A 27,163-nucleotide genomic window follows, 5' to 3' on the forward strand; every position below is an offset into this window, starting at 1 on the left:
TTCCATGATCCAGCGGATGTTGGCAATTTGATCTCTGGTTCCTCTGCCTTTTCTAAAACCAGCTTGAACATTAGGAAATTCATGGTTCACGTATTGCTGAAGCCTGGCTTGGAGAATTTTGAGCATTACTTTACTAGTGTGTGAGATGAGTGCAATTGTGTGGTAGTTTGAGCATTCTTTGGCATTGCCTTTCTTTGGGATTGGAATGAAAACTGACCTTTTCCAGTCCTGTGGCCACTGCTGAGTTTTCCAAATGTGCTGGCATATTGAGTGCAGCACTTTCACAGCATCATCTTTCAGGATTTGAAATAGCTCAACTGGAATTCCATCACCTCCACTAGCTTTGTTCCTAGTGATGCTTTCTAAGGCCCACTTGACTTCACATTCCAGGATGTCTGGCTCTAGGTGAGTGATCACACCATCCTGATTATCTGGGTCGTGAAGATCTTTTTTGTACAGTTCTTCTGTGTATTCTTGCTACCTCTTTTTAATATTTTCTGCTTCTGTTAGATCCATATCATTTCTCTCCTTTATCGAGCCCATCTTTGCATGAAATGTTCCCTTGGTATCTCTGATTTTCTTGAAGAGATCTCTAGTCCTTCCCATTCTATTGTTTTCCTCTGTTTCTTTGCATTGATCCCTGAGGAAGGCTTTATTATCTCTTCTTACTATTCTTTGGAACTCTGCATTCAGATGTTTATATCTTTCCTTTTCTCCTTTGCTTTTCGCTTCTCTTCTTTTCACAGCTATTTGTAAGGCCTCCCCAGACAGCCATTTTGCTTTTTTGCATTTCTTTCCCATGGGGATGGTCTTCATCCCTGTCTCCTGTACAATGTCACAAACCTCAGTCCATAGTTCATCAGGCACTCTATCTATCAGATCTAGGCCCTTAAATCTATTTCTTACTTCCACTGTATAATCATAAGGAATTTTATTTAGGTCATACGTGAATGGTCTAGTGGTTTTCCCCGCTTTCTTCAATGTAAGTCTGAATTTGGCAATAAGGAGTTCATGATCTGAGCCACAGTCAGCTCCTGGTCTTGTTTTTGTTGACTGTATAGAGCTTCTCCATCTTTGGCTGCAAAGAATATAATCAATCTGATTTCGGTGTTGACCATCTGGTGATGTCCATGTGCAGATTCTTCTCTTGTGTTGTTGGAAGAGGGTGTTTGCTTTTCATTATATTACCTGTTTCTCCAAACCATCACTCTAAAGTAAGACCAATAGTTTTTCTGCTCTCTGAGAAGCCGAAATTATTTTTCCCCATGGGTCAGAGCCAGCCCACTCTCATTTACATACACCTAAGCCTGCTCTCCCACCCCCTGTCCTCCTCCATACCCAGGTGGCTGGCCTTGGTTCTAGCAGGCTGTGTCACAGGGTACCTTGGCTATTGGGACTGATTAAAAAAAAAAAAAAATCCTGTGGTTTCTGGGGAGTAGATGTAAACTGGAGTGAAAAGAAATTAACATTTGAAATTCAGTGAACTTTTCCCTGCCCCTGACATGTGAATAATGACTTGCTGATAGAAGCGGCTTTTTCAAAGATGAAAAACAATCTAAGATTTATGGACAAGTCTGTTCAAAAAGACCCAGCATTGCTTGGAGCCAAGGTAGAAACAATGTCAGGAGATTCCTAGATGTTTTCTGGTTGGAGGAAGGACAGGGTAGGGAGGAGTTTGGGGGAAAAGATGGCAAGAAGATGGAGGGAGGGGTTGGAACTGGCAGAATAGAACACAAGATGGTTGGCACTTGGGATGATTTCTTGTGCCCAGTCTCTGAATTCTAGAATGACATGAACTGACAACCATTTCTGGCTAATGGCAGTGAGACACAAACGAAGCTGCTTTTTCTTATTGTCTTTACCTAAGTGTCCTGAGGCTCACACCTCCTGCATGGATGGTGAGGAAGATGGGGGCCAGAAAAATTGTCCACATTAAGATAAATGAATCTTTTGTCTGAAACTGGAACTTCTGCTTTTAAGGGTTCTGCCCCGTTGTTGTGCATTTCGTTGTTGTTCAGTCGCTCAGTCGTGTCCGACTCTGTGATCCCATGGACAGCAGCACGTCAGGCTTCCCTGTCCTTCACTATTTTCCAGAGTTTGCTCAAACTAATGTCCACTGAATTGGTGATGCAATTCAACCATCTCATCCTGTGCTTCCCTCTTCTACTTTGGCCTTCAATCTTTCCCAGCATCAGGGTCTTTTCCAGTGAGTCAGATCTTCTCATCAGGTGGCCAAAGTATTGCAGCTTCAGCTTCAGCATCCATCCTTCCAATGAATACTCAGGGTTGATTTCCTTTAGGATAGACTGGTTTGATTTTCTTGCTACCCAAGGGCATTTGGGGAGCCACTAGAAAAATATACCTGCCAATTTCTCAGAGTCAAATGTAAAATTCTTGGTCAGAATTCTGCTCATGGTAGAACCAATGTCTTACAGCAACTTCTGTCCCCTGTTCCTCCCTGAAAGGCCAGGGCTAGGGGAGGAGCCCTGTGGGAGCAACTCTGGCACCATGCGTCTGGAGAGCCTCCTGGGTCTTGTGGGTGCAGAGCCAACATTTCTGAGTGTATATTTTATAACCACAGCTTCAAAGTATAAAAATAGAGTGTGAAAAATAAGAACAGGGCTCACAATCAGAGCCTCAGTCACCCTGCTGGTTAGAGAGGTTAGAGGAATAATAAAATTAGAGTAACCCAACTGAAAACTTGAAGAGCACTCACGTGCCTTTGCAAGGAAAGTTCCTGGACCAGACTTCTGCATGGCCTTTCCTAAGTGCTTAAGGCAGTTCAGCTCCCACTTAAAGTCTGTTATCACTCCTGTCTTCCCAGGGAGTTATTTATGAAGGAAGGTTCCCCAGCCAGCCTGCCAAGCCAGGCATCTTGAACCGGGATGGCCAAGGTAGGAAAAGCCGAATGAAAAGCCCACAAAGGCTGTGAGGGTCATGGGTGGAGCTGGCGCTCAATGCTGCTTCTTCAAACTCACCCAAGCTGTAACTCAAAACCTGAAAACAACCTGAATCCTTTTCCAAACACAAACCGAATCTTTTACGTCACGTTCCATATATTTTCCTAACTCCATTCCCCAGCCCAGCCCCGCTTCACAGCAGAAACCAATTTGCTGAACACAGTAGGTTCTGGGAGTTTTCCTCCTCGAAGCTTTCATTTGGAACAGATTAAGGAGGAGGAGAGGGTAAGAATCTGACTTTTTTTCTTATGCTTTTGAAAGAAAAGTAACACACTGGTGACTTTGAAGCAGAACCACTATATTCTATGACTGGCTTTGAAACAGATCAGGAAAATTTCATTTTCTAGTGTAACGAGACAGGATGGATTGGGGAGCCCCTGACAATCCATCCTAATCTAAAGACCCAGCTTTGTTTGGATCACTGGGAACCCCTGGACTTGTCATGAGGCTGGGAAGGGGACTCTGACCCACGGGGAGCTGCCCACCTCCAATCTTGTGTGTTCATTTCTCTCTCAAAAAAACCCCCAAAAAACTAAAACATGCTTCAGGACAATATGTCAGCCTGACATGAGTGACTCGAGAAGTTTACCCATTTTTGCTCTGATGAAGGCTCCTGACCTTAAGAAGTTTATGGTGTGGGTGGGATCATAACCAAGAAACAATGGAAGACCTTAGCAGTGTGAGTCTGACAAAAGGAAAGAGAATACAAATGCCTGGAAGGTTTTGTGGGAAAGAAGGACCTGGAGCTGGGCCTTACAGAACCATTACCATTTATGTTGGTAGATAAGGGCATACAACACACTCCAGTATTCTTGCCTGGAGAGTCCCATGGACCGTGGAGCCTAGAGGGCTATAGTCCATGGGTCGCAAAGAGTCAGACATGACTGGCAATTAAACAACAACAAAATGAGGACATACCAGGCACAAGGTCAATATGGGCAAAAGCACAGAGGGAATGGGTAAGATATATGTAAAGAGATGACCCTGGGACTCTCTCCCCTACTCCCCACTCTTGGGTCTGTTCTAAGTGTGGTTTCCCCATTAAAGAGATACTTTTCCAGTAAATTCTAGCTACGGGTATTGCCACTGCAAGGCTTGTAATCTTGCCTCCTAATAAAGTCTGTTCGCAATTTGAGTGATGTGTGTTCCTAAGAAACGCAACAGAGATAAGCAATTAAACTTATCAAGGCAGTGAGAAATTGTAGATTAAAATCTTATTGTGGATTATTGATTAACCTCCTTTTCTTACAAAATTAGCCATACGAGCTGCTAAAAAAAATAATTTGGATGCAAATACAGGGAAACCCTGTTGATTTTAAGTAAATAACACCTGAGAGGGTAAACTCCCAATAGCTTAAGGCCAGAGGCTGTATCTTAATTATGTCTGTGTCCCTGGCGATTAGCAAGTGGCCAGAACTTTCCAGGAACTCAGTAATTAGTATCTGTATGAAAACAAGAAGATGGGAAATGGCGAGACGTGATGGTCCCATCTCTCCAGATCAATTTCCCCTCCGTACATAGGAACAGGCTTTCTAGCTGCATAGGCGTCATATTTCCGAGCCTCTTATGCCGAGCCGTGTAGCACACGGCCAAGTCCTGGCTGATGGGGTGCCACTGGAAGGGGTGTATGCGACTGCCTTTCTCCCGCTCACTGCATGGTGGATGTGGCGGTGGGAGCCGGAACTGCTGTCTTGGACCACGAGAGGGACAGTTGAGACTGAGACTGGGAGGGCACCAAGAAGGGGAGTGTGGGTCCCTGATGACGGTGGAGCCTCAGCTGTCCACCAGCCTTTCTGTGAGAAGGGAGGGACACGCCACTCATTCATTTAGGCGGCTTTTCACTTGGGTCTGTTACAGGTGCCAAATCTAGACATCAGCTGTCTCCAGTCTGAAACCCCAAGAAAATACCTTAGAAAGTCCATTTTAAGATGGGCCCCAAACTAAGATCTTTAACTGTGTTCCTGTAACTGGGGCACTTCACCTGAAGGTGGGGGGAGGATAGAGAGGGAAATAGAGAGAGAGACGAAGAGACAGAGGAGGTGAGTTGCCGGCAAGGCCGACCTTTGTCTCTGATCCTCACCTGATGCTTTCGCCCTCACTCCTGTGCATAAGCCTCACGAGAAATCGCTTTGGAAAAGCTGGATTACTGCAATACAGTGAGGAGTTCCTCATTTAGATGATGGTGGGAACACTTCCTCCATCCTCAGTTCTGATACATCAGAAAACTGGCCAGACCATAATCTCCTAAAATCCTGCTCTCCTCAGAACTCCTCTTGATACACTTACCTCCTAACTGCTGCTGTGTATGGTCTACAAAGAGCCATCCTGAGGGCATATGGATTTATAACCCACCAACCCATTCATGATCTAAAGGTACACACACACACACACACACACACACACACACACACACACCTCTTTCCTGTGCACACAGATAAAAACACTCCTGGAGATGCCCTGTCATTACCAGAGCCACCTCCCGTTTTGTTCTGTCTACAGCTCCTGCTACATGGGTTCCTAAAGTCAAAAAAGAGCAGCAGGGTCATGGAAGACCAGGCTACCGCTCTGAGAGACTTGAGAACACGGCTCAAGGGTTTCGTAGGCAGGATGAGGGCCTTACAAGTCTCTGACAGGATGCTGAGGAATGAGGGGCTAGTGTGGCGGCCAGACGTGACTTTTCAGGCAGTAGCTATGTTATAACAGTTTGCGTTAGACCATCCTTTGGTTGCTGGGACCAGAAGAAGATGTTCTTTGGCAAGTCTGTCGGTGAGAGTACTCGGTGGGGCTGGGAAGAACACGGGTCAGTGCCCACCACAGTGGAAGAGACTTCCACTCTCTGAGAGTGGGAGTCAGGCCTGAAGCTGGGGTGGAGGCTGGGGGTGCTGCTGGCCCCAGTCGTCCTAAGCAGCCCAGGGGTAAATGGAGATGGGGGCCATCTCTGGTCATCCCTGACAGAGAAAGGACCCCAACTCATGAAACTGGCTTAGGTTTCAAAAGGGAAGACTGCACACACGGGTGCACACGAGACCCTTACATCCTGACGTGGCCTCTCTCTCGGGGGAACGTGGCGGGCCCTGAGGTCGGGAACGGAAGCGCAGAAGAGGAGAGTTGAGGCCACGAGCAGGAGAATGAGGATCACAGGGCACTGGGCTCGCCCTGACAAAGAGGGAAGATGAAACCCACACCAGCACCATATGGCCTGAGCCCCAGACTGTGGGTTCATCATTACCCGTGGGGCCGTCACCTTGTGCCCCGGGAGCTTTCATGAGCAGCAATAGGGGAGGCAAAATGATGCAAAAATGACTGTCATTTCCTCTAGAGGAGCCGGTTGTTGTCCCTCTGAGGCTTAGTCACTGGGAGGCCATGGAAACAATCCCATCACCCTAGCAACTAGGTGGAGGCAGGGTACCCCGCGGCGGTGGTAACCTGCTCTGATTTAAGACCAGAGCATTAGTCTGCGTCTGCTTCTGCACATCAGTGGGGGCGGCTGCCAGTGACACACTCAGTGAGACGCAGGTGAACGTCAGGAGCCCAGGCTTCCTGGGACGGCGACTGATGGGAAGGACATTTGGTACATGTTAACTGGGGCTCTGCTGGGTCAGTCCACCGAACCTGGGGTGGGTGTGTGGGGCTCCTGTCTTGATCACACATGATAGTCTTGAAGGAATAAATGGGAAAATACAGAACTAATTCCTGCTCAGCTACTCCGCTTCAACAGCCATTTCCCCTTGCCCTCTGCCCAGGCAATGCCAGGGTCTGCTTGGGAGTTAGCATCACAATTCCTAACTTGTTGTTTCCTTCCCTGGAACCTACTGAGAATATAGATGGACATCCAGATGGCCCTGGGAGAAGGCCCAGGAGGGAGCAAGGCTGTGGAATCTCAGGGCTGACGGCAGGGTGTGGTTTTATTGCTGGGAGATGCCTGGTTTCATAGAACACTCTGTTCTTCCACCCCTATGATGCTGGAGTTCCTCCAAGCTCTCTCTTCTAGGGAACCTTCCATTTCCTCTGCCTTATGCGACAGCATCCACCTTACCCTCGATGGGTTCTCTCTGACCCAGAAGTCTGGATTATTCTCAGTGGGCACCTGACATTTCTGTCACTTCGTTTCTATAAATTGATAACAGCTTGGGGAGCAGTGGAGAGAAGCACTTTTCTGTGTCTCGGGGGTCTGTGTTTTAGGCCTCATTTCCTTACTAATTATGTGACACTGGGGAAATCACTTATTTACCTGGGCTTCCATTTCCCCAACTGTAAAGTAGAGGCTCTAAAACCCCCAGATCGGGTGATTCCTTTTCTCTAGGAAGGACAGGAAAATAGGGGCACACTCAGCATTCACAGAGGACCTCCTGCCACGTCTGGCTGCAACTGCCCCGGCCGCCACAACTTCTGTTCCCTTTTCTAGGATAAATTCTGTGTGTCTGAAGTCTTGGGGCTCCAATCCATTTTCCTGGTTATGATTCCAGTGTCGTCTTCTTTAAACACAGCACTGCGTTTAGAAGACTCCCAATGTCTACTTTCTATTAACTCCTAGGTTCCAAACCCAGAGGCTCGGCTTAGACTCCTTTTCCTGTCTTAGAAGAAGTGTTGAGTGCAAAGCCTTTGTCACCACAGAAGTGAAAAGCCTTTGTCACCACAGGATGCTGAACTCCAACTTGAAACTTGGCCAATTCCAACTTGAAACTTATCTCCCACAAGACCCGGGGTCCATTACTTCAATTCTCTGAATTTCAGAGAAATTTCAGAGAAATTCAGAAGATAGTAAAATGAAGAGAGTGAAGTATTTCGCAGAGTGACTGTGAAGATCACAAAAGGTAAAATGAAGCAGGAGCCTCCAGAGGGAAATGTTCTCCTCCCCTGCTGGCCCACCCTGCCCTGGCCTACACACCCAGACCAGGGCCCCAGGAAGAAGGGGCCCTCATTCTCAGAGCTGCAGCCACCAATGTTTGCCTTCCAGATGGATTCATTTGGCATGGGTCCCAGCCCACTGACCATAGCCTGATGATCAACTGAAAGGTGTTCCCTGGCTGGGCACTTCCCAGGGCCAGCCCCATGCTTGACCCAGGGGCCCCCACAGATGAAACCCTTGCTCAAGTAAAGGACAGGATGGAATGGGAGGGAGAGGGGGAATTCATCCAGGACCTGCCACTGCAGAAGAGGTGGGTCTAACTGTGGCTGAGTTAACCTGCCCTAACAAGGACCCTGGAGAATCCCAGGGATGGGGGAGCATGGTGGGCTGCCATCTATGGGGTCACACAGAGTCGGACATGACTGAAGCGACTTAGCAGCAGCAACAGCAACAAGGACCCACCATCTCAGGGCAACTCCACAGCCGAGCATCCACACAGCTCTACCTCTTCTACCTTAAGTCGTTTCTAAAAACACACTAATCTCTATTGGGTTTAACTACTGTTATTATACATCCCTCCATTCCATTGATCATCAAGAGTGATTTTTGTTGAGCATCTATTATGTACCAGGTTCTGGGAATACAGTAACAAGCAAAGCAAGCAAAAATCCTAAATCCCTGGAATTTTTATTCTGGTGCATGCATGTTAAGTCGCTTCATGTCCCACTCTTTGAGATTCTATGGACTGTAGCCCACCAGGCTCCTCTGTCCATGGGATTCTCCAGGCAAAAATATTAGAGTGGGTTGCCCTGTCCTCCTTCAGGGGATTTTCCTGATCCGGGGATCGAACTCCCATCTCTTACGTCTCCTGCGTTGGCAGGTGGGTTCTTTACCACTAGTGCCACCTGGGAAGCCCTTTATTCTGGTGGAGAGAGACAAATAACAAGGTAAGTAAACAGTAAAATAATAAGAGGGTCCAAGAACCATGCAGAGAATAAAATCAGCAGGGTGAAGTATCAGCAAATGACTGAGTGGTAAGTGTAAACTGGGTGGGGTGGTCAAGGCATCTCTGCAGGCATGACACTGAAGCTGAGATTGACAAGACAAGGAGTCAGCTGTGTGGGACCAGAGGAGACCGTTCCAAGCAGTGGGCTCAGCTAGTGCAAAGGCCCTGAGGCTTCATGAGTCACAGGACCCCCACAGGAGGCCAGGGTGCTGGAGCTGAGAGAGAGGGAGAGGGCCTAGCAGGGGATGAGGCTGGAAAGAGAGGCAGGGGTGAGGTTGGGGAGGGCTTTGTCTGTTACTTCAGGAGTGGGGTTTTATTCCGAGAAGGAAGGGAAGGTCTGAGGACGGGGCAACCTCCTCCGATCTGTTCCCTAAGAAGGGCCCTTCAACAACATCAGAGACTGTGGGCTGCCGGCAGACGAGAAGACGAGAACAGAGGCAGGAAGGCCAGGCTGGAAGTTTCCGCCAATGTCCAGGTGAGAGATCCTGGTAGCTTGAACTGGCACGTGAAACAAACCTTGTGGACAGGCACTTTGCAAATATTTGTTGGATGAATATGCATGATGTCACCACTTCTGGCCTCATACTTAAATAGTAAAAGAAAAACCTGTGGTTTATCTCTGTAGGAGTAAGAGGAGGAGTGAGAAAACAATTCAGAACTTAAAAATACGCACAAGGAATGAGCGAGGCAAGTAAGTTTAGCTTGTCCCCAGGGGCATTTAGGTCAGGCTTCGAGGCAGTTATGAGGGGAATTCTAGCGTGGTGGTCACTGTTCTTGAGAAACAGGGATTTGGTACCTGCGTGTGAGATGACACTCATGGGGGCTTAAAGGTCCAAAATGGAGGCTGGGGCCAGTCTCCGGGGCCTCCGAACAGAAGAGACACTTTGGAGACAGTGTATCTGAGTAGAAGAGGAAAGAAGCTGTTGGAAGGCCGAGGCAGGAGGGAGGCCAGACCCAGAGGACTGAACCCTGAGAACCTGCAGGAACCAGGAACAGAGCAGGGCCTTCCGCCGGGCACATGGCCGGTGGGAGGCTCTGGAAGTTCCAGGATGGAGCTGTCTGTGACTCAGCACGAAGCCCGTGGGCCTCGGGCTTTGCTGACAGAACGGCCACCGCAGGGCTGCTGTGTAATGTCACAGTGACCCGGTCTCCCTCCCGGCTCGCTCAAGGGCCGGAGCGCGTGAGCCACGTTCACACTCTCATGCGGTCCCTGGGGCTCTGTGTGGTGAAGACAGTGTGGCGTGTCTATGTGTGAGGCGCGGGCGGTGTGTGGAAGGGGGAGGAACATGTCTAGGGGAAAACTGACCAGGCGTCGGCTCTCTTCTTCCTCACCTTGTCCTGGCTGTGTAACTGTTTCCAATTAGCCCGACAAATAAGACTATGACCACCTGCCTCCTGCCTGGTTCTCTCACCTCTGAGTCTCAAGTTCTCTACATCCTACTCCTGTCTACACTCTTCCGCCTCTCTGCTAAGCTCCATCCGTGTTCTCGGATCTCTGTGGCCCTCATGCAGAGCACGGAGGCCCCGGCAGTGTTTCCTGGTTACCCCAGGGCCATGGCCCAGAGTCCCCAGGCTGGCTCCCTGGCCCTGCAATCTGAGACTCAGACCCAAGAGGTGTGAGTGAGGAAGGACCAAACAGTCTGGTGGGGCTGCCAATTCTTACCCCACAAGCCCCAGACAGTGAGTCATGCACAAAGACGGCCTCTCCAGATTGTCCGAAGCAATGAACACCACGCATAGCGCCCTGGGCCAGTCCTAGCAGGGAGGGTCAGTCTGCCCGTTTTGGAGCTTTGTTGTTTCAAAGGGCACTCTAATATCCTCAGGGAACTCATGACTGATGATGCCCCTACCGACTGGTAGGTGGCCTATTGTGGTGGAAGATCAGCTATCAACACCAACTGAGTACCTACTGTGTACCTAATAGAAGACAGTCTCTAAACTCATGGGCTAGTTGGGAAGATAGAACTAAAGTGTATGAAAGAGCAAATGATAAAAGAGTAGGAAATCAAAGGCTGTTAATAACCAAACTGCTGCAGGAGTTCAGAAAAAGGGGAGATCTTGGAAGGTGAGGGGCATTGCAGAGAAGGTGGGATTTAGGGTGTCATCCCTAAACATTTCTATTTGGCAGAATGAACAGGCATTCTATAATTGCTTTGTGGTGGGGGACATGGTGGAAGGGAGGGGTAAGAACTCCTTGGAGCTAGTACTCCAAGGAAAAGAACCACCCATGGCTCATGTCCATGAGGAAACGTGTGCTCGCTTCTCTCTCCATTTCTGTATCTGTCTCTCTTTCCCAAAAGTCCTTTATTCTTTTATAACTCTCTCTTCATAAGAAAGTTTCTGCCTTTTATCTCAGTTATATCTAAAAAAACAAAAACAAAGTTCCTACCACGAAGTCATCATTCTTGAACCTAAACACTGACAGTGGATTGAGGTCTGGACCTCCTTGTTAACTGGCTTCTTTCTTTTCCTGCATCAACCAAAGCGACTCTTGGGTATCAGAAACTTTTTTTGAATCTCATAAACAGAAACAAGGAAAGGAAGGAGGGCTTCTGAATCAGGTGGCATTCCCTGGCTGAAGCTGGAAGAGGAGGGATAGCCAGAGAAGGTGAGGAGCCTGAGGAGGGTGCTTCAGAAGGCCAGAGCAGGCTCGAGCACCACAGCCTGCCCCCTGCATCTCCTCTGGCTCACAGTGAGCACCCCCTCTGCAAGGTGAGCATGCAGGGTTCCACCTCAGGCCTCTAGATTCAGCCATCTCTGCAGCACCCCTCAGGTCAGACCCTCCGTCCTCTTATCCTAGAGTTTTCAAGTCTGACGCCACTGTATCAAGTGAGACCCAGCAGAGACTGTGTATCAGAGACAAAGGGTTCTACAAAAAAAGGAAAGGCTATGGAAACTGTCATACACAGGATGGATAAATATCAAGGTCCTACTATATAGCAGAGTATCCTGTAATAAACCACAAGGAAAAGAAAATGTCAAGAATATATGTACGTATAACTGAATCACTTTGCTGTACGGCAGAAATTAATACATTATAAATTAACTATACTTCAATAGAATTTTTTTTTAAAGGCTATGGAATAACCTCAACTTGCTGAATTTTGGCCATCTTCTACACCTCTGGGTGTGTTGTTTTTCGAAGGTGCCTTTCATCCTCTCCTCCTAAACAGGCGGTTGAAGTTTGTACCTTCACAAGCCTCCCCTGCTGCTTCCACCTAGAACTCTGCCTCACGCAGAGTCACACAAATCTAGTGATTCCAATTTAAACAGTGTCCAGGCTGGGTTTTTTTCTTTTTTTTTTTTTGCCTCATATGGAAGCGCTTGTTCAAATGAGCTCGGATGTGAAATCCTGGGGTATGAATCTGTAAGACAGAAGTGAGCGAGCTGCTCAGGTGGAAGCAGAGAGCCCGGGAAGTAGGAGCAGCCCGGCGATGGCCTTTAGTGTCTCCTGCATCTGCCATGAGAGCACTTTCCAGAGCATTTCAGGGCTTGATGTCAAGTCAGAGCAGGGGCAGGAGTGAGGTGCAGCCCCACCTGGAGTCCTGACTGAACACTGTCTCTTCCCTCCTGAGAATTTCAATCCCCTCCTCTTGAGTCCCGGGGCTTCCCAGGTGGTGCTAGTGGTACAGAGCCCACCTGCTAATGCAGGAGATGTAAGAGACGCAGGTTGGATTCCGGGAGGAGGGCACGGCAACCCACTCCAGTATTCTTGCCTAGAGAATCCCAAGGATAGAGGAGCCTGTTGGGCTACAGTCCATGGTGTCGCAAAGTGGGACATGATTGAAGTGACTTGGCACGCACGCACACAAGAAACACCACATGCGCCATTTCTTCTGTTCCTCTTAGCATGCTGTGACTGGTGTAGAGGGGAGGGGAGACGATCGGTGGGGCAGGTCCCGCTGATGGGGCTTCCTCACGTCCAAAGCTGAGGGAGCCTCAGGGGTGCTCAGAGTGTTATTAACAGCCGAGGAGTTCCACCTTCCAGGTGACCGTGTGGGGTGCAGCACGTGCTGGAGCACAGTGGAACTCGGCAGGCAAAGAGGTGAACAACAAATCCACCCTCCCGAGGGCTATCTAAACACCAAGTTATTTCCTCCAGGCCTTCCAGAATCATTAACTAATTCACACCACAAACTTCTACCTCAAGCCGGCTGTGTGCATAGTGACTGGTTTCAGGCAGGCCTCTTCCATGCTTTGTGGTGGAGTGCTGGGCCTCCCAGCAGCACTGCGCTGTGTACTGGAGAGGGGAGGACAGAGCCAACAGTGCGTGCTGTTCCTCCAGCAGATAAAGATCCCCCTCTGCCCTCTCATTTTCCATTGCCGACGCTCCAAGGCCTAAGGAATACTCTGTCCCAGATCACGGTGACTGTGGCCTCTACATGCCTTTCCTGATTCCTGGTAGGTTCACTTCCTGGAACGCTCCAGTCCTCCTGCTCTGTCAGTGCCAGAGGCGTGTTCAGGTACCTCCCTTGGACACCTCCCAGGTTTGAAGCCTTGAAGTCAGCTCCGCTTTCCCTTCTCTCCCACCGCCCACGAGCACAGCCCCCAGTCCTCTTGAGTCTACCCCACACTCTCTCCATCCCATCACTGCTGAAGGCAGCTCATGAGGACATTAGCCCACCAGGCCCCTCTGTCCATGGGATTCTCCAGGCAAGAATACTGGAGTGGGTTGCTATTCCCTTCTCCAGGTGATCTTCCCAACCCAGGGATCGAACCTGGGCATCGCAGGCAGATTCTTTACCATCTGAACCACTAGGGAAGCCCGTGGATGCTTGATACCAGCTCCCAGCTGATCTGTCTCACCCTCCACTGACGCGTCTCCAGCCCTGATCCATCTCACATGAGGCTTCTAGAAAGAGCGCCTCAGGTCCACATTCCTGGCAGCATTACTCCTCTGTCTGAACCCTCGCCGGTCTCCCTTCACCTATAGAGAAGGTCTTTGGCCTGGGATTCAAAGCCAAGTGTGGTGGCCGCCCCTGCTTTTCTATCTTTGATTCCTGCTCCGCTTCCCTGGCCTCAGCCTGTGATCTGGCCACACACATCCGCCAGCTGCTCCCCAGAAAGCTCTCAAGTTGCCCTCAACTTCAAGTCTGGCTCCGGCTTTTTCTTCCACGTTGAAATGCTCTCATTTGTGTGCAGCTTATCCCTTGCTTTGGGCAGCTCCACTCTGAGGAACCTCCCCAGGCCCCACAAACAAAATGTACCCCAACTTCTCCACACCCCCAACAGGTTGTCAGTATGAGCACAGAGCTCCTTCTGTCCCTATCCAGCCATCATTTATAGGATGAGATCTCAGCGGCAAGGACTCCTCATGGTTTCTTTCTTTCTTAGGAGGAGAAGAATTAACACTTAGCCTTCTCAAAGAAGCCATTAAGTATTAGCCTCATTTAATATGATTATTTTACTGTGGCACTTTTTAAACCACTGATTTGAGGACAAAATTATGTACATGTATTTTCAAATTCCCTGGTGGCTCGGATGGTAAAGAATCTGCCTGCAATGCTGGAGACTTGGGTTCGATCCCCGGGTTGAGAAGATCCCCTGGAGGAGGGCAAGGCAACCCACTCCAGTGTTCTTGCCTGGAGAATCTCTATGGACAGAGGAGCTTGGCTGGCCATGGTGTCGCAAAGAGTCAGACAAAGCAGTGAAGAAGCACAACACACACAGCACATTTTCAAGGTCAGTAAGACCCCCTGGAGAAGGAAATGGCAACCCACTCCAGGATTCTTGCCTAGGAAATACTATGGACAGAGGAGCCTGGTGGGCTATAGTCCCTGGGACCACGCAAGTTGGACACAACTTAGCGATTAAACCACCACCACCCTTTTCAATGTACTTAAGACTCAGTAGTAACAATTAACTTGGAACACCAAAGAGCAAGCCAGTAGCAGAGTATTCTAGAAAACCCCTGTATGTTCAAGGAATGTGAAAACTTAACCATCAGCTGCTTGGTATCCTTGAGAGATGTCAAAACAAGACAATACTGTTCTAGTGAATCAGCTGGCTAAACACTGACTAGAGCAAAAAATCAGGGCGTGGTGCCCAGTTCTCAGTTGCTTTCCATCTAAAGCAGAAAGATGTGAATTTTTTTGCTTAAGAAAACCACGTTGCATTATGGAGGTTCTGTCTAAGCATTGCTATCAGGCAGAACAGAGAACACACGGGGACACGGTGAATGATATCCTCACACAGTGACGTCATGCTGCTGAGACCTCTGAATGCGAGGAATCTGGCTTGGCTTTGAGTATTTTGGATGCAAAATTCACTTAAAATGAGTTTTTAAAAAAGGTGGAGGTGGGGCAGGATGTTTTCACATAATTTACGTGAGAGAAATTACACTGGGGGGTGGAATACCCGACAACCAGGCAGATGATCTATCAATATATATACTGTATTAGTCTTTTCTAGTTGTGGAATTGGATTTTCAAAAAAACATTTTATTTTGAAATAATTTTAAGCATACAGAAAAGATGCAAGTATAGTAACTACTTGTGTTTACTACTTACACACACAATTTTATTTTTTCTGAGCCATTTGAGAGTAAGTGGCAGTCACTGTGCCCTTCTCCACCTTAATATTTCAGATGTCCATTTCCTAAGAATAAAAACACTCTTACAAAACTATTGTACGGTTATCAGATTCAGGAAATTTAATATTGATTTTAATCTACAGACAATATTTCAATGCTGTCAGCTATTCTAATCATTTTCCGTATGGCTTTTCACCCCTCCAGTACAGGATCTGGTTCAGGGTGACATACTACATTTAATCGGTCTAGATTCTTATCTTTTTCGCACCTCAATTTTATAGATCAAGATGGGGAATACAAAGACAAGTAGCCTTTTACATTACTCACCTCTCGAGGCTTTCACACATGGAAGTCTACATGCAAAAGACACTGAATATACAATTCCTGATTTCTATTTCTTGAGAAAAACCAGAAGGAGGGAGCACACAGTAATGAACTTGGAAAAATTCGGAAAGATATCAAAGTAGTAGGGCAAATACTCTAAAGATTAGGAGAGAAGAAGCCCACTTATGAATTCCAGCATGAAATGATCTTTGCCATGTTTGGTGAGAGGGTCCTATAGTAATCTAGTGAGTATTACATTCTACCAAATGCTTGCTGAGCACTTGCTGGGTGCTCCATGTATCCTTCTAAGGAACATGTATAATTGGAAAAAGGAATAAATCATTCATGGCAGAATTTGGGGTATGAGGAACTCTGAAAGCTTGGGACAGGGATGGGAGAAGGCTGCTTGCACAATGCCCGCAGTGCCAAGCTGAAGGTTTTCCCACTGAGAGGCCAAGCTGATCCTGGCTAAACTTGAGTAGTATCATGGGAGATTACTAACACACTAGCTTCCTCTACATATGCAGAGAAAAGTGACCAGACCAATATAAGAGATGACTCAAGTATGGAGAAGTTCACACATTCCAGAAGAAGCTCCCAGGGGAATGAGGGACCTCGAGTCAGGTACCAACACTATATGGCTGCTTCCCCTCCCATTCTGCTATTCATTAATGTAAACTTCCTTGCTCAGCTTGTGACTACTTGTCTCAAAATGGTGTTCTTCTCCCCTTTGGGATGGCTGGCCCAGAGCTCTTTCCTGAGATCTAGCCCCAAATGCAGGGAATTCAAGTCTACCAGAGCAGTTACCGTCCCATATGGCCATTTGTTTAGAGGCGTCACCTTGCTTCTATTCCACTTAGCCCTGTCCCTTCTACCCAGAGGTCCATTTTCTGTCTTTAGCCTGGAGTTCCCTTTTGCTTCCACAGCACTTGCCCTCACATACAGGTAACCAGCGCCAAGAGCTCTAAAAAAGCTCATATTATGAGCTGAGTGGTTATGAACTCAGAACTACTCATCTAGGCTGCTCCTCTTTCCACTCCCCTCTGGCCTCCTGTCACCACCGAATGAAGAGCCAAGGCATGAGGAGGATCAACTTGAAATGCATGGAGGAACCAAATGATGGATCTGTAATTCCTGGATTATGTAACCACGGAGAAAATTCAGACTTGGCCTTACTTAAAACAGATGACCATGTAAACAAGAGAAGGTAAAGCAGTTTTTCTCTATGATGTCCTAGAGGAGATGTCAGCAAACTGTGGCTAGCAGATCAAATCTGGGCAGCCACCTGCTTTTGTAAATAAAGCTTTATTGGAACACAGTCACTTGTTTACCTATTGCTTAGGCAGCTTTCTCACTAAATGGCAGAGTTCAGACAGAGAATGAATGGCCTAAAAGATTCACTCTCTGGCCCTTCACAGAAAATGCGTCAACTCCTGTCCAAGAGCTCTGAGGCATCGAAGAGAGATAAGAACAAAGTACCTGTTGACTGGCGAGTGTTCTCCTGTGACATGGCGGTCATCACAGTTTCCGTGGCTGCATCTCGGACAACTTGCTCCTCACTCTGCAGGAGGGTGAGGACACATTTCCAGAGAGCAAGCGTATCCTGCAGTCCTAAGAAGGCCAAAAAGAATTCAGATTACCTAGGATGCAATCTACAGGCTGGCACAAATAACTGCTTCAAATCCGGTACTGAATGAGTTATTCCTTTTTTTGTGGGTATTGCAAGGAAGGGAGACCTGACAGTCAGATAAAACAGGAACAGTGAGGACCCTAAGGGGGCAGGTTTGGAAATGTCCTTTGGAATAGGAAAGGCTTTTGGAGGCCCCAGGCAAGGCCCTCAGAGAAGGTATGACCTGGCTGACTCAGGCCTAGCTGTCCACAATGACTCATATTTCTCAGGAATGAAACTTTATGCCTCAAGAGTGCTCTGGGGAAACTAGCCAAGTGTTGATCTGAGTGACTGTTTGAGCTTATAAATTCTGAAAGCAAAGTTTCAATCAAGATTATGCTTGGGGGGGGAGGGGGCAGCAAGAACTGAAAAAAGCAAAGAGCCACGATATAGGCTGCACCATGTCCTGACCGCCGCCGCCCCCTGGGCAGGGACCCTGTCAAGTCCACATGCCTGGTGCTGCTGGGGACCACAGAGAAGGATCAGAGAGCGTCTGCCCTTGAGCGACCGAAGTGGACATCAGGTGGAGAACACACGGTGAGGGGAAGGCAGGGCTGGGAACGTGTGGCTGTGACTCACCACAGAGGCAAGGTCCCTGGGGCTGGTGTAAGGGAGGTGGGCTGCATGAGAGTGGGAAGGGGCGGGGCCTCAGAGGAAGGAGGCATGCTGCCCAGGTGGGGTGGGCCGCCAGGAAGACCACCACTCACCATCCCCTGCCTGCTTAGTGGGGAACCAACTCTGCCCTGAGAACTCTCCTTATCCTACTCTCTCCCACATCCGTCCACAACTGCCACCAACGATTCAGTCATTCCGAGAATAGTGATGGCTCCCTCTGGGGTTTGTGCTCTCTGGTCTGTTATAAATCTGGCTTTAAATTTTACTCTTTCCTTTTTTTTTTTTTTGGAGTTGAATATTATTTCATTCATTTTTTTCTTTTTATTTATGATTTTTATTTTTTTAACTGGAGGATAATTGCTTTACAATAATACTGTGTTTCTGCTGTACAACAACACAAATCAGCTTAAGGACACATATATCCCCTCCCTCCTGAGCCTCCCCTCCATCCCACTACTCTAGGTGGTCACAGAGCACCGAGCCAAATTCCCTGTTTTATATAGCAGCTTCTCCCTAGCTATCTGTTTTACACATGGTAGTATATATATGGGGCTCCCCAGATGGTGATAGTGGTAAAGAACCTGCCTGCAGATGCAAAAGACTTAAGAGATGCTGGTTCAGTCCCTGGGTTGTGACGATCCCCTGGAGGAGGGGACGGCAACCCACTCCAGTATTCTTGCCTGGAGAATCCATGGACAGAGGAGCCTGGTGGGCTATAGTCCATAGGATCGCAGAGTTGGGAACAACCGAAGCAACTCAGCAGGCACGCACACAGTGTATATATGTCAACGCTACTCTCTCAAGAATCTATCCATTCTATTTGTTCTCGGGTTTCAAATTTTCCCTTCTTAATATTTTCTTATACCCTGAAAGTCCTCGATCTTTCCTCTTTAGTCCATTTCAATTTTTCTTTCTCCTTAAACAACTTTGGTCTGTCCTTCACTTGTCTCCATGCACTTTTATGTCTTCTGCTTCTCAGTTCTGTATCTGTTTTTCATGTTATTGCAGGCCATCAGCTACCACCGACCTCCTTCCTCATTGCCTATAATGCTCTAACCAGCTCCAGCAATTCATGATGAACTAATGGCTTTTGCCCAGGACTCAATTTCACTCAGGAATTCTACATTATTCCATATACAGTTTCCTGACATGAACTTGGGTTAGAACAGCCAAAGTCACCCGGAAAATGTGCTGCAAAATGATATTATCCTCCCCGGAGAAGTGTCACCGAAGTATATAAACCTTGGCTCTTATTCTTCTGGGTCCAATGATTAAACAAAAATGGTAGCAGCTCCCCTTTTAAGTTCCCCTGTGGGTGTGAAAAAAATGCCTAAAAGTCACTTAGAAGAAAGATTTAAGAAGATACCAAAGACAACTGTTCCTCAGAGAGATCCAGGGACATGAGACACTTGATTGGTTTGAACTCTGATAACACTTAAAATTTGAAACTCACCATCTGAAAAAGCAATTCTCTCTTTTATTCTGAAAATGTTTTCTCCACAACTATACTAAAAGCTCCCTGGATGCAGGGACCATGATTTATTCTCCAGGGCTGGGCATGGAGGAGGAGTACAAAAACAGAATTCCAGTAACGGATGGAAGAGAATCCCAGTGTGGTTAATGTGAGTGTAAGATGGCAGGAGAGGGGCAGGGTCAGTACTGAGACTTTGCTCTGGGTCCTGAGTTTTCCATTTATGAAACCCTATGTTTAAAACAAAACAAAATGGTTGAATCCCTTCCTTGTTCACCTGAAACTATCACAACATTGCCTCTTAATCAGCTATACCCCGATACAAAATAAAAAGTTAAAAAAAAGAAAAAACAAAACACTACAATCTGAAAAAATATCTTCAAGTGAAAACAAAAACCCCTATGCTTTTTTAATTCCTTTGGATTTCCTAAAGCTTGGTTTTCTCAACCTCCATTGATATGATGCTCTTTCCTAATTATTACTCTTGAATGATAGGGGGTAACAGTGAGGAAAGAGACAAGAACGTGGACAATATAGTTGGAACTGTACATCCGTCTGATTTCAAAATATCTCTACCTTTCTTTCCCAAAGATGCCTTAAACCTTTTTATTTTATTTTTTGGCCATGCTGTGCAGCATGTAGAAAATTCCATCACCGGGGACAGAACCTGTGTCCCCTGTAGTGGAAGCATGGAGTCTTAACCACTGGACCGCCAGGAATCCCAAAGATGCTTTAAACTTAAAACTACTTTCCGGGAAATGAACTTTCTTTCATTTCAATGAACACTCATTCATAGCAATCTTTCCAGTCACTTAAGCCAGAAACCTGGAAGTCACCCTTGACTGTTCCCTTTAGAGTAACCTCAACACCAAGTCCTGCTGAGTCTCCTTCCTAAATGCCTTCAAGCCTGGCCTTTTCTCTTCCTCAAGGCTACTCTTCACTCTCACCCATTCATTTCTCATCAGGATCACTCCAACAGGCTTCCTGAGAGGGGTGATAGTTAGGCTGTCTTGAAAGACAAAGAGAAGTCAGTCAAGCAGCAGTTTGTTTAGAGAACTGTTCCCTGCTGATGACGCGTGGGGCCTGGGGGCTGGTGAGGAAGAAGAAGTGGCCAGGGCATGGAAGAGGAAGGGCCTTCTGAGCCAGGCTAAAGAGTATTTAGGTTTCATCCTGAAGGCAATGGGCACCCACTCAAAGGCTTCAAGCAGTGGAGGGAAATGCTCAGATCTGTATTTCAGAAAGACCACAGAGGGCTCTTGGAAGCATAAGGAGAATGGCTTGGGGGACAAGACTAAAAAAAAAAGAGGCCAGTTAGGAAGCTGTTGGTGAAAAGTAATTAGAGTAGGAATGGAGAGGATGGGAATATCGTTCAAAGATATAAAGGTACGGTGCATGCTGCCATCTTTCATCTTTCATCCTCCCTTCTTTTGTAACCTAGAGCATCTATTCACATTTTTTTAGTGTATTTGGTACAATGGATGCCGCATCCCTCCCCAGCCCCCGCCAGACAGCAGCTCAGTGCACTTACCAAGAATGGGTTGGGGGTTGGTGAGGAAAAATGGTGCAGTGCTGGCAAGAACTTCAGCAGCAGCCAGCCTGGACTCTGTGGGCAGATGATCTCCACAGGAAGAGACAACCAACTGAACCCACTGCTGCAGGCTGGGGGCCACCAAGTCTCTGGTCTGAAAGTACAAAGTGTACGTACACTAATTCAGAAGAGGCAACATGAGCAGACAGGGAATTAGGGATGAGAACATAGTGTATACCACACTGGATCTGCAAGTTAGCTCTCAGCGCAGGAGAAAGGAAGAAAGGTTTATTAGCTGCTTTTCCATTCCAACTAGGGAGAAAAAAACAACTCCAGGGAAGGAAATGTGATCCTTCAGTAATGTGGAGTCGCTGTAATGAGAGAACAAGTTCCAGGAGTCTTTTCGGATGCAAATCAGGTTATTAGAACACTGATGTATTTGATAGCTTTGGTAAAGACAAAACTTCTGGGAGAAGACTGTGGCAGTCAATACCTGTTGTCCCCCAAACCAGATTCTCTATCTTTAGTAACAGAAGCCTAGATTTTTGCCTGGGCATGTGGGTACTCAGCTGAAGACTACATTTCCCAGGTTCCCTTGTGTTGGGGCATAACTTGTGTTTAAGTTCTGACTAATAAGATGCCATTAAAAGTGGCATCTGTGCAATTTTAGGTCATATGTAAGGAAACGGGTGTGAACCTCACATCCTGGGTTTCTCCTTCCTGCTAGTTTAATGAAGACAAGGTGATGGGAGCTGCCGCAACTATCTGGGACCTTAGAATGGAAGCTATGCTAAGGACAGCAGAACAAGGTAGAAGGGTCTGGGGGGTCAATACTGTCGAGTCACTCTCTGTTTTGGATTGCTTCTTTCTGGTTTAAGCCACTGTATTTCTGAGTTTCTGTTACATTTAAAGCAGCATCCTAACCAACATTATTGTTAAAACAAAACCCTATTGTTGTTTCTTTATCAGTCAGTTCAGTTCAGTCGCTCAGTCCTGTCCAACTCCTTGCAACCCCATGAATCGCAGCACGCCAGGCCTCCCTGTCCATCACCAACTCCCTGGAGTTCACTCAGACTCACGTCCATCGAGTCGGTGATGCCATCCAGCCATCTCATCCTCTGTCGTCCCCTTCTCCTCCTGCCCCCAATCCCTCCCAGCAACAGGGTCTTTTCCAATGAGTCAACTCTTCTTTTTAGTAACAGCTAATATTGAGATATGCATAGCATATAATTCACCCTTTTAAATACATAGTTCAATGATTTTTAGTACATTCACAGATATGTGTGTACCACCACCACCAGAGTCAATTTTAGAACATTTTAATCAGCAAAAAGAGAAGCCCTGTATCCTTTAGTTATCACCCCCATCCTGTCAGCTCCCCCTCTCCCCACCCCTAAACCATTAGTCTATTTTCTATCTTTATGGATTTGTCTGTTCTGGACATTGCATATAAATTGAATCATACAGATGGCCAACAGGCACACGAAAAGATGCTCAATACCACTATTAGAGAAATGCAAATCGAAACTACAGTGAGGTATCACCTCACACCAATTAGAATGGCTATCATTAAAAAGTCTACAAATATTAAATGCTGAAGGGGGTGTGGAGAAAAGGGAATCCTCCTATACTGTTGGTAGGAATGTAAATTGGTAAGGCCACTATGCAGAACAATATGGAGGTTCCTTAAAAAATTAAAAATAGAGCTGCCATTGATCCTACAACTCCATTCCTAGTCATATATCAGAAGAAAACTCTAATTCAAAAAGATACATGCACCCCAGTGTGCACAGCAGCACTATTTACATTAGGCAGGACATGGAGGCAACCTAAGTACCCATCAACTTTATCCACAATAAAGATGTGGTGTATATACACAATGGAATGTTACTCAGCCCAGAAAAAGAAAAAAATGCAATTTGTGGCATCATGGATGGACTTAGAGATTATTATATTAATGAAGTAAGTCAGACAGAGAATGGAGAAGGCAATGGCAACCCACTCTGGTACTCTTGCCTGGAAAATCCCATGGGCGGAGGAGCCTGGTAGGCTGCAGTCCATGGGGTTGCTAGGAGTCAGACACGACTGAGTGACTTCACTTTCACTTTTCTTTCATGCATTGGAGAAGGAAATGGCAACCCACTCCAGTGTTCTTGCCTGGAGAATCCCAGGGACGGGGGAGCCTGGTGAGCTGCCGTCTATGGGGTCGCACAGAGTTGGACACGACTGAAGCGACTTAGCAGCAGCAACAGACAGAGAAAGACAAATATCACTTATATGTGAAATCTTAAAAAATAACATGAATGGATTATAGAGTCACCCTCATGGACTTTAATCAAATGTGCCCAGAACAAAAGAAGAGAAATGCTAAACAAGGTGCTCACAGAATTCTTCTCAAGTTATAACCAAAGTGAAAAATCAACATGAACAATGTTCTTGCAGAAGCTACACACCCGTGCCACAGATTTTGCCTGTGGGATGATGTACTTTTACTGACACCCTCCAGGGAAGTCAGAGAACAGAAATCTAGCCCCTAGCACAGGGGAATCAACCTTACCTCGTCACACATCTGCATGTGGTGGGCAATCACTTTGGAGGTGAGTCTCAGAGCTTCACTTTGAATTTCAGACCTAGAAAGGTGAGCCAGAAGACATTCCAAAGAAAAAATCACCCTGAAATTAATATAGTACTGTAAGGCAAGTACACTTCAATAAATATACAATTATGAAAATAAGTAAAATCAATCAATCAAAATATATATATATATATATGGTTTTTGCAGACAGTCTGTACTCCATGTGGCTGTGAAGACTGGAAATCTCTACCTCGTGGCTACACAAATGCTTCTGGAAGCAATTACCTTTTGGTAATTAATGGGAAACTCTGACATCATTCTATTGCTTGGGCTGAGAACACAGCCTGACACTTAGAAAGAAATACAAGACCTGAGTCCTTAGGCCAGGGCTGTGCTCAGGTTCATCACATAAATAACTGATGGGACCACGGGTGGTACCAAGTTTGCATGGGGAGCACTGGGGCAAACCTTTCATGGGAAGCAAGATCCATTGTCCAGATCAGGAACTCCTTTGAGCTGAGATGGACACGGTCCTCTGTCTGAGGGAGCCACTCACTGGGGTCCAGGCAATGGAGAATTTTCAGTATCTATGTGAGCCAGACCCAGGGAAAACAAACAAACACACAAACACCTCAGAAAAAAGCCTTCAGAATCTAAATAAAATAATCACTTGTTTGGATAAGGAAGTCTAGCTCTCAGAAAGCTCCCACTGTCTTCTTTTTTTCCCCCTTAACAGCTTTGAGAGAACAAGACAGCTGGGAGCAGTAGCATAGTGAGATCAGAGGCTAGACGCCATATTCCTAGGTCAGCGCCCTTTCCTTTAAAATTTTTTTTTTTTAATTTCTGACCATACCACTAGGCATATGCAATCTTAGCTCCCGACCAGGGATCAAACCCACGCCCCCGCATGGAAGCGTGGAGTCTTGACCACTGGACCACCAGGGAAGTCCCAGTGCCCTTTCCTTTTGATTGTGCTTTCCAGGCAACCATCTGCCCCTAAAGAGCCGTGTCAGCAGAGACTTACCCGTTAGTACACTCTATAGCCAATTTTCAATGCTCTGTCTCCGTGGGCACTGAGTGGCTTACTCTCTCAATCTCTGCTTTGGTTAATCTCTGTTGGCAATACCATTATCATCAAACACTTTTCTTAGTGCCCTTTTATTGTGCAAACAGAGTCCTTGCCCTTTGGATGCTGAATTTCCTTCCTATCCTGGAGACGCCACACCCAGTCCTGCCTCATGACCTTACTACTTGAGTGGGGCTCGCCAAAAAGTGTGGGGAGAGGAAAGTGTACCCGTCAGTACACGAGCCTTTACCTTGCAGAGGCATTCTGGGTGATTTTCCTTCAGCACCAATGTCAAGAATGTCCCTCCCATATTCCACAGTAAGGGCGGCAGTCCCTTCTCTCCCAGAGCAGAGGCTGCTGTTGAGAACCTTTCTAGCAGGGCTTCCAGCGTGAGCAGGCGCACTTCAGGGAAGGAAGACTCCAACAGCTGAGAGAAGGAGATGGGAACATCCCTGTTCTGCTCTCCAGCCTGGGCCGCTACTGCCCACACTGCAGCGATGGCCAGTTTGGTGAGGCTCTGGAGATACTGGGGCTGGCCTGGCACCGTGTAGGTATAGGGGAACCCTGTTATCAGCTCTGATCCTAAGATGATCCTTCTGACTTCCTCCCAGAAGCCAAGATGCTCCAGAACTAAAAAAACAGAAAGGCAAATTAAAAGAGATGATCACTTTATTCAGCGGTCCACAAAGGACATGGGAGAACATGCAAGGCTCTGGATACCCTGGGCAAAACTGCCAGACCTCCTTCCTGAGTAGATTTCATATAAACCATGTAAGAAGTGACAAGGCCACTAAGATTCAGAATTCTGGCCCTGAAGTACTTTCTATTCAGGCAAAATAATTCCCTCTGTACCACCCCAGGGTCACAGAAGGCATTCGTATCAGAAAATGCATTCCTGGTACCTTTCCCTAACATCCAATACATACAAACTCCGTGACCTCTTGTATCACCATGTCTCAAAGCTGAGCAGGATAAAAGAACGTCTAGTCCAAGCTCCCTGCAGGGGCTAGATCCTCTCAACAGCACTTTTTCTCAGAGGCTCTTGGTGGAACCCAACAGGGACTGGGAGCTCACGAGACAGACTGTTTCACTGTTTAGTAGATCTAATTGTCCCAAAGTTGTTTTTGGAGTTTCCACTGAGTGGCCCAATTCTGCATTATCAGGTCCCCAGCGAGCCCTTTAGGCATCTGAATAGTTCTTGTATCCCATCTGTGTTCTCCACGTGAAACACTCCTACTGCCTTCAACTAGTTCCAGATGATGGGGTCCACCCTCTCTCACTATTCTGAGCCCCCTTCCTTTGGACACGCCTCATGCCCTCTTCAGGCAGGGCCCCAGAGAAGGGAACACGGCTCCCTCGTGGTCTGAGCAGAAGGACTGCTCCTTTCCCTCTTCTGACATGAGGCTGCTGCAGTTGTATGACACCGGTGACTCATGCGGACCATGAAGTCAACTGAAACTCCAGGCTTTTCTTTTTCACATGGTCTGCTGACCGTGATGAGTCACCCATCTCCCACTTTGTACTACTCAGGACTCAGATCAAGACTTCTTTTCTTTGTTTATTTGCTTTAAACCCAAATGGATACCTGTTAAATTTTATCTCCCTGTTGTAATTTTGTACCCTGCCTTTTAGATTGCCAAGATCTTTTTGTAGCCTCAGTTCTGATCACAAATACTTACTATCTGCTTACTGTGTGCTGGGTGCTAAGTAAAATAAGAACACTGCCTTTAGGGAGTTTAGTATTTTAGTTGGAGAAAGAGAAATGAATGACTAGGTGATTCCAATATAGTAGTGGAAGTCTTAAAGAGGAAGAAAGAGGAAAATGCATTGGAACCGCCAAAGGTTCAAAGGCATAACATGGAATGGACCATGTGGGGAACGATAGGCAGTTTGATCTCAGCACAGAATTCAAGGTGGGGAACATAGTGACTAGAAAGCAACGTGGCCAGGATGTAGAGAACCTCCTAGGCCACGTGAAGGAACCTACACATTCTTCTGCAGCGAAGGGGATGCCACTGAGGGGTTATTTTAAGCAACAAGATCAAGTGCACATGTTCACTGAACTGTTTTTATTGCTAAGAGGGCAATATTAGAAGCAAAGAGACAAGCTGAACAACTGCTGTGGTCGTGGAGGAGAGAAAGGATGAAGTAAGGAAGAGAAAGGGAGAAGATGTATTTTACCTGCTGCCAAAAAGCTTCAAAACTGATGGGAGGATAAAAACAACTACGAAAACGGCAAAATGCTTGGTGCCCTAAACTCACTAGGGAAGGGCTGGTAACTGCTGAGTATTAATGTGCCAGGCACTATAAAATATCACATACCCATCTTTTAATGAATGAATAATAATTACATTTAGAATTGGTGGCTCAGATGGTAAAGAATCTGCCTGGAATGTGGGAGACCCAGGTTCAATTGTGGATCAGGAAGATCCCATTGAGAAGGAAATGGCAGAGAAGCCTGGTGGGCTATAGTCTGTGGGGTCACAAAGAGCTGGACACAACTGAATCTTTGTCTTCTTAGAGTTGACACTAGCTGAGTATTACTCTAAGCACTTTAATAAGTACTAA

At 46.8% G+C, this 27,163-nt stretch overlaps 1 protein-coding gene across 10 annotated transcripts in view; it reads right to left on the reverse strand.

The window, feature by feature from the left end:
* Window positions 1-27,163, reverse strand: part of THADA (THADA armadillo repeat containing) — a 332,984-nt gene that overhangs the window by 31,876 nt on the left and 273,945 nt on the right. For 9 of the 10 annotated variants that reach the window (XM_025260937.3, XM_025260934.3, XM_044925857.2 and 6 more), the window contains 5 exons: window positions 24,846-25,225; window positions 23,998-24,116; window positions 23,512-23,584; window positions 20,955-21,108; window positions 17,151-17,282 (listed from right to left, as the gene is read on the reverse strand). In XM_025260937.3, coding sequence (XP_025116722.2) covers window positions 17,151-17,282; window positions 20,955-21,108; window positions 23,512-23,584; window positions 23,998-24,116; window positions 24,846-25,225 — 858 coding nt within the window. Of the gene's footprint in view, window positions 1-8,774; window positions 9,435-17,150; window positions 17,283-20,954; window positions 21,109-23,511; window positions 23,585-23,997; window positions 24,117-24,845; window positions 25,226-27,163 lie in introns of those variants that run through there. The other variant, XM_044925859.2, reaches the window with a different exon arrangement.

Source organism: Bubalus bubalis, chromosome 12, assembly GCF_019923935.1.
Source record: "Bubalus bubalis isolate 160015118507 breed Murrah chromosome 12, NDDB_SH_1, whole genome shotgun sequence".
NCBI lineage: Eukaryota > Metazoa > Chordata > Mammalia > Artiodactyla > Bovidae > Bubalus > Bubalus bubalis.